This window comes from Nicotiana tabacum, chromosome 20, assembly GCF_000715075.1.
Source record: "Nicotiana tabacum cultivar K326 chromosome 20, ASM71507v2, whole genome shotgun sequence".
NCBI classification, from domain to species: domain Eukaryota; kingdom Viridiplantae; phylum Streptophyta; class Magnoliopsida; order Solanales; family Solanaceae; genus Nicotiana; species Nicotiana tabacum.
The window spans coordinates 107,841,071-107,856,741 of record NC_134099.1 but is presented as its reverse complement, the minus strand read 5'-3'; the positions used below and the strand labels follow the sequence as shown (position 1 = coordinate 107,856,741).

At 38.7% G+C, this 15,671-nt stretch overlaps 1 protein-coding gene across 1 annotated transcript; it reads right to left on the bottom strand.

Annotated features, from left to right (window-relative positions):
- Positions 1-3,590: 3,590 nt before the first annotated feature.
- LOC107801990 (aspartyl protease AED3) lies at positions 3,591-5,929 on the bottom strand. The gene is made up of 2 exons (XM_016625422.2): positions 5,601-5,929; positions 3,591-4,764 (listed from the first exon to the last, which is right to left on the bottom strand). Exons 1-2 carry the CDS (start codon positions 5,884-5,886, stop codon positions 3,719-3,721), a joined length of 1,332 nt encoding a protein of 443 aa, XP_016480908.1. The 5' UTR covers positions 5,887-5,929; the 3' UTR covers positions 3,591-3,718.
- Positions 5,930-15,671: the final 9,742 nt, after the last annotated feature.

The following is a 15,671-nucleotide window of genomic DNA, read 5'->3' as shown; positions in this document are numbered from 1 at the left end:
TGACCGTGAGTCCTTATATTGCAAATATCCTAGTTTTGTTATGACTTCCATACTTAATTGATGATTTCTATATGTGGTAAAGAGTATGTGAAAGGAAATTGTGATCTTTGAACTTCGTGGAGCGTTGGCTCGAGTTGAAATACAAATTGTGAATGTATATGAGATAATTAAATCTTTGGAGCATTGGCTCAAGTGATAATGTGAACTATGAGATGAAAGTGAAAGAAAGAGAAAGAGTTATTGGTTTATTCCCTTGCCGGAACGTTTCGTTGTTTTGTTGATTTTCTTCCTTGGCGGGATATGGAAACTCATTGATATTGTTCCCTTGCTGGGATTTAACTGTTTAATTGCATTCCCTTGCCGGGATTTCTATCATTATTTGTTTACTTCCTTGCCCCTTATTTGTGATTGTTGTTTGGGTAAGGAAGAGTGATAAAGCACGAAGGGTGATGCCGTGCATTGTTTGATATTGTGAGGAAAGAGTGTAAAGCTCGAAGGGTGATGTCGTGCCCTGCTTGATATTGTGAGGAAAGAGTGTAAAGCACGAAGGGTGATGCCGTGCCGTACGATGTACCATTCCGTACTGATTTTCATTGATTATACTATAAGGAAAAAGAGTAAAAGCACGAAGGGTAATGTCGTGTACATGATTATTGATATGATTAATTTGGTGAGGACGAGAGTAAAGCACGAAGGGTGATGCCGTGCAAGTTTGTGATTTCTGATTCTTATTGATATTCTGGCCTTGTTGCTTCTTTCTTTATCTGAGATTACTCATTTGAAACTGTTATCTCCCCACATCATGTTCCTCTTCCTTTATTAATTGGTTACTTCCTGTATTTCTTTTCCGTTGTATATATATATATATATATTCGAACTGCACAGGTTTACTTGGTTGTCTGGTTCTAGCCTTATCACTACTTCGTCGAGGTTAGGCTGGACACTTACCAGCACATGGGGTCGGTTGTGCTGATACTACACTCTGTGCTCTTTTGCACAGATCCAGGTCTTGGATAGCAGCAGTAGCGCGGGAGCCAGCCTTCAGTCCAGTAAGACACCGAGGTAGCCTTGCAGGCGTCCGCAGGCCCGGCGTCTCCTCTATCTTTTATTTTAGTTTGTTATTCCATGTTTCCGAGACATCAGTTTATATTCTTCTTTCAAACAGTTGTATTTAGTACTCTTAGAAGTTCGTGAGTAATGTGACACCAGTTCTTGGGTAGTGGTATATGTTGATTTCCGCATTATTGTTCAGTTTCTTTAATTTACGTCTTCCGCATATTTATTTAATTCCGTTGTTTTCATGATATTACTGATAATTTTCAAAAGAAGTAATTTGTTAATGAAGTAGCAGTTAAGAATTGGCTTGCCTAGCTCACATTAGTAGGTGCCATAACGATTTCCGAGGGTGTAAAATCCGGGTCGTGACAAGTTGGTATCAGAGCTCTAGGTTACATAGGTCTCACAACTCACGGACAAGCTTAGTAGAGTCTGAGGGATCGGTACAGAGACGTCTGTATTTATCTCCCAGAGGCTACAAAGTTAGGAGAATTTCACATTTGTTCTTTCTTGTCGTGCGGATTGGTTCCTCAAATGTTAATTGAATTTCTACTCTATTCTTTCGCAGATGGCGAGAACATGCACTTCCTCATCTACCACTCAGCAGCCCGAGCCCCCAGCAGCACCTCCCACCAGGGGCAGAGGCCGAGGCCGTGCTAGATATCATTTTTTGGTCCTATGTTGTCTCTCATTTCCGTAAAAAATTATCGCCCAAGGACCAAAAATTCTTGATTTTTTACCCATGCCTTTTTGCAGTGATAAACCTCAATACAGAGGACAACTTCTGGAAAATTATGTCCATGAGCATTTGCTACAATAATATTCCCTTAGGCACATGCTTCATATCAAACAAATTGTATAGCATTATTATTTTTCGTGGAACATTCATATCAAGCAAATTGTATAATATCATTATTTCTTATGGAACATTTATTAGGAGATGAAATGAAAGTTTTACCGGAGTCTTAATATGTTTTTAATGTTTGGTTGTAAAGATGGTATTAACACTAACATATTAAACTTTATGGTGTAGATCGTTCTTTTTAATTATCCGCGCATCACGCGGGTAATAATACTAGTATTCAATAAGAATTGTCATTGTTTTGTCTAATAATTGGAAATTGACACGTTGATGCTAAATAATTCTTGTCGGTGTTTAGACAATTTAAAGACGAATTAAACTTTGCTTGTCTTCCTAATTAAATAATTAATGGACCATATAATCCTCCTTTCATGAGATAAATTCCTTTGTAATTTTCTATTAGGAATATGAAAAGGCACACAACCCATGAAAAACCTAAGTAGAAATTGCACGGGGCGTCCTATTTGGTCGCCTCCATTTAACCTATACCTATTTTTTTTTAAAACTTTTAATTTATACCCACTTCTTAAATAACTTCAGCTCCCTTTCTCCTCCTCCTTCTCCATCACCATCACAACCTCACCCCTCAATATAATGAACGTAAAGGGTACAAAATTTTCACTGGCCCATAGGCCATAGCTACTCAGTAGCATGGATGGAATTATAAAGCCACAAGAAAACTCTAATCTATTCTAGAAGAGATTTGCAGGCACTCCTCATTTGCAACAGTCATCTTTTATGATTATGTGTTCCCAACCCTCTGTTAATGTCATGCCAACTAACTGTCATCTTTTAGTCTGTTTTTGTAGTTCTTAAATCCTCGATCTTAAAGGTAGCTAATATCCAAGAATTTACTGTATGTAATACATGTTGCTTAAATGATGTCCATATGATTCTCTGAAGCATGATATTTGACGATCCTAGCACCTCGAATAACTGATGAAGCTTCCTATTTACAACACAAAAACTTCAGCTCTATAGCTGAAGTTTTTGTGTTGTAACCGGAAACTTCAGCTCTAGAGCTGAATATTAATAGGTGGTAAAAAACTTCAGCTCTAGAGCTGAAGTTTCCCATTTACAACACAAAAACTTCAGTTCTAGGCTGGAAACTTTAGCTGTAGTATGTAATATTAATAGGTGGTAAAAAAAATTCTCATTTACAACACAAAAACTTCAGCTCTAATATGTAATATTAATAGGTGGTAAAAAAACTTCAGCTCTAGAGCTGAAGTTTCCCATTTACAACACAAAAACTTCAGCTCTAGAGCTGAACTTCAGGCCTGACTACTAGAATGCTGAAATTTTGTGTGATTGCCTTTGCTACTTCAGTCCCGTATGCTGAAGTTATGCGAAAAAGCGGGTACGCATGCAATTTTTTTTGCAAAGCGGGCACAGATTAAAATGCGGCACAAAAAATGGGTATAGATGCAGATGTCCCAAAAACTAAACCAATTAAACAACTAAGTCCAATAAGTCGATCAGGAAAAAGGGAATTCCACATAAATTTGATATCGAGTATTACTATATATTAAGTAGAAATTCTAAATGTACCGCTATTTTTCTTTTTTACTCTAAAAAATTAAACATAAATTATACTCCAAATCATTTCATTATATTGCGTAATGTAACAACCATTGCAAATAGTCAGACAAAGAAATTACACTTGATGAACTTTTTCGCCAAGGGGAGTTACATTTTATTGAACTTTCAGATAATTAAATTGAAGAGTGTATTTTCTCTTCCAAATTAAACAACACATTAAATTAAAGCAGACATGATAACAACATGTTTCTTTGTAATCTAGTTACAAACTTCACGAGCAATTCCCACGCGAGAATTTGCAGTGTCAAACAAAATCCTGAGGTTCTGCTGCTGCAAATTGGCTATCACATTCAACACTGAGTTCACATTGTTTGGGGCTGCTGCCATTGCCAAACATGCCAAGGGGGTAGCACTGCTGTGTATCAAAGTGTTCTCCATTGGCAGCTTTAAATCCATTCCCTCAAAGTGCAATGTGATGGCTGGTGCCCCTGCTTCATTTGGTGATGCAAAACATGTGTCAAATGCACCCAACGAGCTAAAGGGCCCTTTCACTTGTTTCCTAAATTCATCCCGGATTGCATTGTAAGCCGGTGGGACGAATCGGGTTATGACCGTCCCCGAGTCGATTATGGTTCCTGCACCGGTGTTCGAGTCAAAACCAAGTTGCTCGGGGGCAATGGGAACCTGGACTCGTCCCACACTTACACTTGTCAAGTTCACGTAGTACAATGATGGTCGGCGCGGGTTCTTGAGTAATGGGGTAGTTTTGATATTCTTGGGTTGACCCAGGGGTCCAAGTTTGAGTGATCCGGAGAAATAATACGATTTAAAACTTGGTAAACAATATGAGAATACGCCCGAATAAAGTGATCCGGACTGTGACATTAACGACATGGAGCCCCTACCCAAACCCAACAACCCTTGGGGCGGTATTGCGTTTCCAGATACAGCACTAATGCACCCGAAAGCATAATTTGGAACAACATCATTGGCTAGTCCAAGTGAGTCACGTGACAGCGTGGCATAGAACGATGAATCTCCGCCATATGATTGGTTGAAGAAGCAAGCACTTGACCCGGATCCCGACCCAGTACTCGTGCAAGAGAGCCCGCGGACTTGAGTACATTCGGGTACGGAGCAGTCTACTGACCCGTAAGTAGAGGACGTAGTTGGGGCAAACAAAGTATTAGATGTGCACCCAACACAACCACTACATGGTACCCATGCATTATCGTTACTAGTATCCAAGACCATGTACATAAGCTGGCCTGGAGTACCAATCTTTGCCTTGACCACATAGTTACCTGTAACAATGTGTAGCAATGATAATGTGAATTACATGTACAATGGGGTATTTATATTGAATAAATACATACTCCCTTCGCATTCCATTCATGTGAGATGATTCTAATTAGTACGAAGCTCAAACTATCTAATTTTCTATTTGAATTCAGATATATAGGGTGTGTTTGGTATAACGGAAAATATTTTCCGAAAACAAGTAATAATCTTATTCATTTTCCGGCGTTTGGTACGCAAATTAAGGAAAATGATTTCTCAAGAGTATTCATAAATAATTTAGATATAATAAACATGAAGCCATAAACTTTCAAACCAACAACCTTCCGGACCCACAAATTTCATAAACTTTCGAACCGCTAAACTTTCAAAACCACGGAATTGCAAAAAAAAAAAAAAAGAAATTAAGGTAAAAAATATTTTTTTTTGAGGGGGGTGGGGGGTTGAGGGATAATAGGGTGGGTGGTAACGAAAAAATTGAAATTTGAAAAAAAAAAAAATCTTGGAGAGGGGGTGGGGTGGGGAAGGTTGAAAAGGAGGAAACATTTTCCTCCAATTAGAGGAAAATGAATTGATAAGTAAAATATTTAAGCCAATCAAACATGAAAAAATTGATTTTTATGCCAAACACACCCATAGAATCTTCAAGTTTTTATAAATAAAAGTTACTTCATATATTTAGAAAAAAGTACAACAATTCACAATATATTTAAAAGGCTTATGAAAAAATTGCGGACAAAAAAACACTAGTTTAATTTGACTCTCCAAATAGTAACTGCATCACATAATTGAGAAGATCACTAAGCTACCCTTGAGTATAGTATACAGTATTTATCATTACCTATATTGAAGAGGTTCTGGGCTGGAGCAATGGGCACAATAGTTGGCTTTTTGGATACTACTAAGCTGGATAAATAAGAGAGCCTTTGTGGGTCTTTTGAGGCCATGTTGATAACAGTATTGAGAAATGAAGAGGAAGGTTTAGGTGGGTTAAAGGGTGAGCATTTCCCATAAATGTGAATGATTGAAAGGTCTGAATTACCTTTGGAAGAAGCACAAGAATCAGAAGCTGAAGATGTCGTAGAAAGAAGAGTGATTAAGAGGAAAGTGGCTATGGATAAGGCCATAACTTTAACTTCTTTTAACAATGGCAACTAGCTAGGGTGGTGAAACATGTATATATAGAGCCAAAAAGGTTGTATGGTTAGGGATTTTGGGGTAGGAATTAAAAGGGTGTGAAATTATTGGTGACACTAAAAAATTCACGTCAGTTTTTTTCCTTTTTATTTTGGTAATTTAAGGATAATTGTACAGTAGCTAGCCGGCTATGATCCAATAAAGGACTCAAGAGAAGTCAATATTTACAGCATAAACTAAGTGAATAAAAGATGACAAATCCAAGCTCTTATCATTCCATTGGTCCATCGAAATTTTCCATATCTATCAGTTTATCATTGTCCTGACTTGTTACATGATTTTTCACATTAATTAATACCATTGTTTTGCTTTAAAGCTTTTCAAGAACTTGCATAATTAAGAAGAAATGTAATTTGTTAAGTAAATATTATCGTAAGTAATATGATCTCAATTAAAATAAGACTTTAATTTAGATTTTGAATATCACCATTTATCTATTATAGTTACCAGTTCTATATATGATTCTTGAATGACTCATGAGCTTGACACTGACGTTGAGTCATTCATGACGTACCTGAGAAGTTATAGAACAAAATTTCTTCTCTACTCCTCACAATTTTAAAGGAACAGGATAATTTTTACATTAAACAAATGAATGTTATGTTAGCCTTTAGTGGAAATCAAATCAAAAGATATTGGAAGGGGGATATTTTGAGTGTGAAAGCATGAATAGAAGAAGCTCGTGAACCTTAGTTGGAGTTTATATTGTTTTGTCCATAAGCAAAGGAATTAAGGCACGAGATGCGGTTGGTCACGGGCATGCATGCAGCAGACGTACAAATTGTCAGGCAACTGCTTATGAAAGAGACCTCTCTATTCCAAGGCTGAATCTAATATTTTTGACTTAAATTATACGTACTAATATATAACAACAACAATAATAATAATAATCCCAAATAATCTCACAAGCTAAGTAGGGGCTTAAATTATACTATAACATATGCAAAAATAAATTTAAAATGTATATATACATTAACATCACACTGATTCTAAATTCAATAACTCTAAATCTTCCATTGCATCTTCTTAAATTTAGTCATTTGCTTGTCATTTCCTTCAGAAATTTGGGATATATTGTAATAAAATATGTCATTTAGGTCACTCAATTCAAATCACTCGCTCATCTAGTTAAAAGACAGCATCCCCCCACAACTACAAGTAATTATTAGTATTAAGACAATCATAACAGATAATTAACTTAAATATTACACATGCATAGTAAATAAAGCTAAAAAAAGTTTTAAGGTCCAATAATATCAAAGGGTTATCCTCATCATCCGTTCTAGCCCAAAAAGGACTCCCTAGGACCTAGACCTTCAAGGCTTCAAATGAACTTGTACCCTCTTGATTGAGTTTTTAAGTACTCCAATTTACATCGTTCTTTTAAATATTTTTACATCATTTTTCATATTTATTAGTTATAGTCGGTAATTTTTTTTAAAGATTACAAATTTCACATTTTAAGGAAGCTTACTTATATATATATATATATATATAGAGAGAGAGATAATTTGATAGTGTAAAATATTATTTAAATTGACAGTGTATATTATTTAAATTCCCTTTTGATTATATTAATCAATGTATATTACTAGGGCTGGAGCTAGCTCTTCGATTATGGGTTCGGTTGAATTCAATAACTTTGGCTAGACTTTATATTTATCTTAAGAAATTTATTGAATATGTACAAATTATTAATTTAGAACCTAGTAAAGGAAATAATGTTAAATGCCTATGTGGGATAATTTCATTATTCGATTTTGTCTATCTGATTATAATTCTACTTATGCAGCCCGGGAATTTTATCTGGCACCTATTCCCTTTTTCTCTATAATTTGTACTTTGCGGCCAGAGAATGATTGAAAAGGCAAACCCAACCGACCCTCTCCCCCCTAACCACATATCTATTCGTGTTCGAAACTATCAAGCTGGAATACGGTAAGGACAGAGAAAATTTTCGGTAGAACGATGAAATACATAAAGATCGATAAGAACACTAACGACAAACTGGATTTTGCACTTCTTGTGTTATGGTGAAATGAAATTTTTAAAGATTTACTTTTGAAGTCATTTTTTCAAATTTTCAGATACAATTTTTGTGTATGTTCGAAGACCTACTATTGTTGAGCTTGAATCACTTTAATTTGAATTTTCAACTTGAAGATTTTGTTGTTTGATTCGAAGTGTGTGTTACAAAATGTTATCTATAGTACCTTTAAAATTTTATACTAATGAAATTTGATCACATTTGGAGCTGATTTAAGATGATTAGAATCGAATATTTGAAGACCCAACATTAAGTTGAACTTGAAGCTCTTTAAAAGCACAAGCACAATTACCCAACAATATATTGTTACAAGAGACAATATACTCTACAATAATATATTATAATGGTATATAATATACTGCAATAATATAATGTAATAGCATAAACTATACTTCAACAGTATACTTCAACTGCTATTGTTGAATCATCTATGTGCTATTGCGCAAAGCTAATCGTGGGTTATAGTCCAAACTTGGTGCTGATGATTGAAGAAAAATAAAATTGGTCCACCATCGAAGGAGCTTTGAAGTTTTAGGTTCCGGAATTGAATACTTAATAGTTTTTTTGGACATTAAAATTTGGGTGAGTATTATTAAAACTTGTTGCAAATGTTTGTAGGAATTGAATATGAAGTTTGAATTCATTTAGAACTGACCTGAAGTGAGTCTGATCGAAAATTTCAACCTAAAAATCTGCTCAAGTTGCGCGTGATCTCCAATTTGAATTTTTTGGTTGTGCTTCTGTTAAATATGATCGATAACGCTCTTCTTAGTTCCTTTGAAATTGGCATTGACTTCAACCAATGTTTTAAAAGGCGTGAGCGTAAGGCGAGGTGTTTTACATATGCTTTTAAAAGGCGTGGGCGTAAGGCGAGGCGTAAGCCCCATAGGTATTTTATTTTTAATATTTTATAAAATAATATAATTACAGTAAATATGTTTTAAAAGGTGTGGGCATAAGACATGGCGTTTTACATATGCCTAAGTGAGGCGTAAGCCCCGAGGCACGGGGCGTAAGACCCATAGCTATTTAATTTTTAATATTTTATAAAATAATATAGTTACAGTAAATATTTATAAACAGATAAAATTGCATAAAAATTAAGAAAGACGATAAATATGTGAAAAATATATATATAAATATGCTCCATCCCCATATTAGAGAAAGATTATTCTTTTGGGTTGATCCTAATAGGTTTTATTAATTTTATTTCTTTATTTCCTATTAATTCTACTACATCATCTACTTTAATTTTAAATTTTGTATTGTTGTTTGTTGCCATTTTTCCTATGAATATCCTCTATCTTAATAGATTTATATAGTTACTTCTAAATCTGTAGCTCTGATACCAATATTAGAAAAGTATAAAAGGGGTAATTTCCTCTCTCTCTCTCTCTCTCTCTCTCCCTTCCTCCCTCCCTCTCTCTCTAAAAGTAACGACCCGACCAGTCATTTTGAGAGTTGTTGTGTCGTTCCCCCATTTACTATTCATTTCATGCTTTACGGTTGTTATGTGACTTGTCGGGGTAGTTGGTTTGAGTCCAGAGAGGTTTCGAAATGAGTTGAGACACTTAGTCTTAAGGTTGAAAGCTTAAGTTGAAATGGTTGACTGAATGTTGACTTATCTGTAAACGACTCCGGAATGAAGTTTTGATGGTCCCATTAGCTCCGTTAGGTGTTTTTGGACTTAGGCGCGTGTCCGGATAGTAATTTGGAGGTATATAGTTGAATTAGACTTGAAATGGCAAATGTTGGAAATTTAGAAGTTTGACCGAGAGTGGACTTTGTGGTTACTGCACTCGCCTTGTGGTTCCGGTAGTTAGAGTATGTTTATGGTGTCATTTATGACTTGTGTGCAAAATTTGGGGTCAATCAGACGTGATTTGATAGGTTTCGGCATCAAATGTAGAAGTTAGAAGTTCAAAAGTTTATTGGACTTGAATCGATGCGTGATTCGTGGTTTTAGAAATGTTTGATGTGATTTGAAGGATCGACTAAGTTCGTATGAGGTTTTGGGACTTGTTGGAATGTTTGGTTGAGGTCTTGGGACTTGTTGGAATGTTTGGTTGAGGTCCCAGAGGCCCCGGGTGAGTTTCGGATGGTAAACGTATCAATTTTTGGACTTAGAAGATTTCTGGAATTTTCTGGTGCACTGATCTGGTTTCCTTATACGCGATCACGTGGGAAGGTCTGCGATTGCGTAGGCTAGTTGGAGAAGCTGTGATGTTTTGCTCAATGTGATTGCTAGTTCTGGCATGTGACCGCGTAGGTTGGGGGAAACACTGCATCGTGAATGCGTGGGCTAGGCCACGTTCACGAAGAGGAGGTGAGGCATCTGGGATTTACGCGCGTTGTTCTATGCGAACGCGTGGGCCATCCACGACTGCGTAGGCCTTAGAAGCCTGTGTTTCGCATTCACGGGTGTTCTTGTGCGATCGCGTAGAGGAGTTTCTGGGGGCAATAAAGGTTGTGCTTCGCGATCGTGAATAAGGGATACTTGGGCAGATTTAAATATTTCAAAAACGAGGGTTTGAGTTCATAACACAAATTTAATTTTTGAAGCTCAGTGGGAGGAGATTCTTGGAGAGATTTTCAAGTGGTGATTATGGGTAAGTGATTTTTACCTAGTTTTGGTTAATTTCCATGTTTATGTCTTTGATTTTATCATTAAATTAGTGATTTGTGGTGGAAAATTGGGGGAAAATGGAGAAAAGTTCATAGGCCGAAGTTTGAGGTTTTGATCGAGATTTTGGTATCGGATTTGAGTAATTTTGGTATGGGTGGACTCATGGTTGAATGGGTGTTCGGATTTTGTGACTTTTTCCCGATTCTGATACATAGACTCGGCCGACTTTTGAGTTGACTTTTTGACTTTTGATTACGAGCTTAGCACTTTCTTATGGAATTGATTCATTTAGCTCGTGTTGATTGAATCGAACTATTTGTGACTAAGTTCGAGGCATTCAAAGGTCGTTTTGCGAGGTAAGGGCATGTTGGAGTAGAGATTTGCACGGTCTGAGATAAGTAGCACTTCTAAACTTGGTCTTGAGGTTATAAAACTCCGAATTATGTGTTATATTATTGGTGTTGAGGTGACATACATGCTAGGTGATGGACGTGTGGGTGTGCACCGTAAAAACTGGGACTTGGTCGATTCCATAGAATTGTATAGTTGATTTATCTTGTTGTTATCCATATTTTCATCACGTGATAAAGTAATTGAGCTACCAATCATATTAGAAATCATGTTTAGGCTATATGCTGGTACTGTTGGGACCCAAAATGGTCGTTCCTTGTTGTTGAGTTAATTATTTAATTGCAGTCATGTACTCAGTCGCATGCATCATTCGCATCATATCTCAGTCTTTGTTATTGTACATTGTCACACCTCGTAAGGGCTGCTTAGTATGAGCGTTGTGAGCCCGAGAGATTGGAGACATTGATGACTGAGTGAGGCTGAGGACCTGATTGAGAGTTATACTTATGGAATCGGGCTGCACGCCGCAACATGTTTTATCTATTTATGCCTGGATCTGGCTTATTATGGCGCTTGGGCTGAAGGAGCCCCTCCAAAATCTGCACACCCACAGTGAGCGCAGTTGATTTATATTGAGGGATAGATCTTCCCTGGGCATGGATCCTGCCCGAATCATTTATATTTGGGGATGCATTTTCCCTTGGTTGGATTGATCTTATATAGTACTAAGTGACTAACTGTCAGTTGTGATATATATATATATATATATATATATATATATATATATATATATATATATATATATATATATATATATATGGATTCTTCCCTAGGCTGGATTGGCCATATACAGTACTGAGTGATTGAGTACTCTGAGAGTGTGAGTACACGAGTTTCATTGTAGTGCATCACGTACAACATGCACAGTGGCACGTAGATATAGAAAGGTCATATCCCTCATATCATTCACAGTTGATCTATTTTACTGGTATTGAGTTTTATCTAATGAACTTGACAACATGCCTACATTTATGTACTGTCATTTCTATATTGAATTGTACCTGCTGAGTTCGTTACTACTTTCACTCCAAATGTTAAGATTTATTACTTATTGAGTTGGTTGTACTCACGCTACAGCCTGCACCTTGTATGTAGATCCAGGTGCTTCCGGTCACAGTGGTTGTTGAGTTGCAGAGTCCGGACCTTCGGAGATCATCGAGGTAGCTATTTGGCATTCACAGACCTTGACTCTCCTCATGTATCTTTAAATTTTATTTTCTAGACGATGTACCAAACTATATCCTTATATAGATTCTCATGTACTCGACTTGTCTAGTACTATGATAGGAGCCATCACGACGGGTTGGTTTTGGGTCGTGACAAGTTGGTATCAGAGCCTAGGTTACATAAGTCTCACGAGTTATGAGCAGGTTTAGTAGAGTCTTGTAGATTGGTACGGAGACGTCTGTACTGATCTTTGAGAGGCTACCAAACCCTTAGGAAACTTCAGATTCTTAAATTCTTGTTGTGTGGATTTGTTGATTCCGGTAACTAAAATTTTTCTTATTCTATTCTCTCACAGATGGTGAGGACACGTGCTACCGGATAGGACGAGCATCCACTAGTACCACTGGTAGGGCCGTGAGAGGCCGAGGTCACGGTAGGGGTTGCGGTAGGGGCAAGGCTGCAGCTCGTACATCAGCTAGAGCAGCACCTGCAGATCCACCAGTTGCTCCAGCTCAGGAGTAGGTACCAGATATGGGTGAGCCAGTGGGGCCAACTCAGGCACCAGTTGTGCCCATTGTGATTCCAGGCCTTCAAGAGGCTTTGGCTCAGAGTTTGACTGTGTGCATCTGCCTTGCTCAGGCGGTTTCTGTTCTATCCACAACAGCCACTTCTCAGGTCGGGGGAGGTACTCAAACTCCCACCGCCCGTACTCTAGAGCAGGTGATGCAGGGACTTCAGACACCGGGGGTACCATGGGCCCAGCCGGTTACAGCTGCTCAATCCCAGGTGGGTCCCCTTATGATTGATGATGAGCAGAGGAGACTAGAGAGGTTTGGGAGGCTTTAGCCTCCATCTTTCAGTAGGGCAGTGTTAGAGGATGCCTGAGATTTCTTAGATAGGTGCCAGCGTATTCTTCGTACGGAGAGTATTCTGGAGACCAGTGTTGTCTCATTCACTACTTTTCAGTTTATTGGGTCTGCCTTCAGATGGTGGGAGGCTTATGAGAGGCGCATGTCGGTCGGTGCTGCACCACTTACATGGCATGAGTTCTCCGTTCTCTTCTTAGAGAAGTTCGTGCCTCAGTCTCACAGAGAGGAGTTGTGCAGACAAATTGAGCAACTTTATTAGGATGATAGGTCTGTGATGCAGTATGAGATAAGATTTTCCGAGTTGGCCCGTCATATAGTTGGGTTGGTTCCCGCTGATAGGAAGAGGATCAGGAGGTTCATCGATGGCCTCACATATCAGCTGCGGTTGCTTATGACTCGGGAGAGGGTATCTGGTGCTACCTTCCATGAGGTGGATGACATTGCTCGATAGATAAAGTTCGTCCGCAATCAGGGGCGTGGTGAGAGGGAGGTCAAGAGGCCTCATGGATTGAGAGATTTCAGATGTGTTCCTTTTGGGGGTCAGTTCTACCACGACAGGGGTTGTCCTTACAAGCATGCTCAGACGACTCGTCCAGTTCACCGTGGTGCATCATCAGGCCAGGGCTCTAACAGTTCTCATCAGGGCCAGTCATCTCTCAGTTCCCTTCTAGCTCAGAGTTCATCCCGTGCTCCATCGGTGTAGGGCTCTTCTATGCTAGGACCTTCTACCAGTTATCCCGGTGCTCGGGGCTCCTTCAGTCCCCACTACCAGCACCGGGGAGTTGCTACGAGTGTGTGGAGTTTGGTTATATCAGGAGGCAATGTCCCCGCCTCTTGGGAGGTCCAGCACAGCAGAGGAGTCAGCCTACGACTTCAACACCAGTTACTTCACCACCCGCCTAGCCAGCTTGGGGTGGAGCTCAGGAAGCTAGGGTCGCCCTAGAGTGGGAGGTCGATCAGGTGGCGTCCAAGCCTGATTCTATGCTCTCCTCGCCAGACCACATTCCATTGCTTCAGACATAGTGACAGGTATTGTCTAAGTATGACACATGGATGACTTTGCATTATTTGTCCCTGGTTCCACTTATTCATATGTATTATCATATTTTGCTTATTATCTGGATATGCCCTGTAAGTCCCTAGTTTCATCTGTTCATGTATCTACATTGGTGGGCGATACTATTGTTGTAGACTGTTTATATAGGTCGTGTGTAGTGACCATTGGGGGATTGGAGACTAGAGTTGATCTCTTGTTGCTTAGTATGGTTGATTTCGACGTGATCTTGGGTATGGACTAGTTGTCTCCATGTCATGCTCTTTTGGATGGTCACACTAAGACCGTGACTTTGGCGATGCCGGGATTTCCACGGATTGAGTGGCGACGTTCTCTAGACTATATTCCTAGTAGAGTGATTTCATACTTGAAGGCCCAACGGATGATTGAGAAGGGTTGTTGATCTTACTTGGCCTTTGTGAGGGATGTTAGGGCTGATACCCCTGCTATTAATTCTGTTCCGGTGGTGCGATATTTTCTGGATGTATTCTCTACAAACCTATCGGGCATGCCGCCCGACAGAGAGATTAACTTTGGTATTGACTTGGTGTCGGGCACTCAGCCCATTTCTATTCCTCTATACCATATGTCACCAGCTAAGTTAAAGGAGTTGATAAGGGGTTTATTAGTGTCACGACCCACACCGAAGGGCCGTGACAAGCACCCGATGCCTTACTCAACTGAGTACCAATGTAACATATCTTTCTTATCATACTATCATGGTAAATGAGCCTAAAAGGCCGTCATGAGATAACAAGAATAAAACATAAGGGAATGCTAGACATAGGATGACCCAACATGATATAGAAACTTATACATGTGACATAAGGGCCTATAAGGCCAACATGATCATTTGTATACTCAAAAAATAGGCCGACAAGGCCATAAAAGTACACATGTATATGACATTCGTCTACAAGCCTCTAAGAGTACATAAACATTTAAAGGTCGAGATAGGGTCCCGCCATACCAATTAGTACATGTCCATATCATACGGACCAAATAGGCAACTCCAGAGCAATTGGAGTGCACCAACACATTCTATTGATCCGATAGCCTACTAGGAGGAATGTCAACCTATCTAATAGGACTTGCGGGCATGAAACGTAGCTTTCCTAGGCAAAAGGGACGTCAACACGAATAAAGTACCGAGTATGTAAGGAAGGAAAGCATAAACAAGAACAGTAATGTAAAGAGAGATAAAAGAGATACAACCTGTAACATCTGAGTGCCTCTGGGGGCTACTGACATAAAATGCATAATACATATATATACATGAATATATATATATATATATATATATATATATATATATATACACACACACATAAACCTTTAAAAACATATGCCTCTGTGGGCATCATCATCATTATCATATCGTACCCGACCTTAAAGAGGACTCGGTAAAAACATACCTGGCCATCATAAGGATCGGTAGAATCGTACCCGGCCATGTGGAGCTCGGTAAACTCAACTGATCAGTGGTTGCACAATAGGTGTCGTACCCGACCGACTATAGTACAGCTCGGTAGAGTAAAATA

Coding starts and splice junctions, on each gene's coding strand:
- LOC107801990 (XM_016625422.2), bottom strand. CDS start 5,886: ATGGCCTTATCCATAGCCACTTTCCTCTTAATCACTCTTCTTTCTACG. Junction 4,765..5,600: donor CCAGAACCTCTTCAATATAG/GTAATGATAAAT, acceptor ACATTGTTACAG/GTAACTATGTGGTCAAGGCA.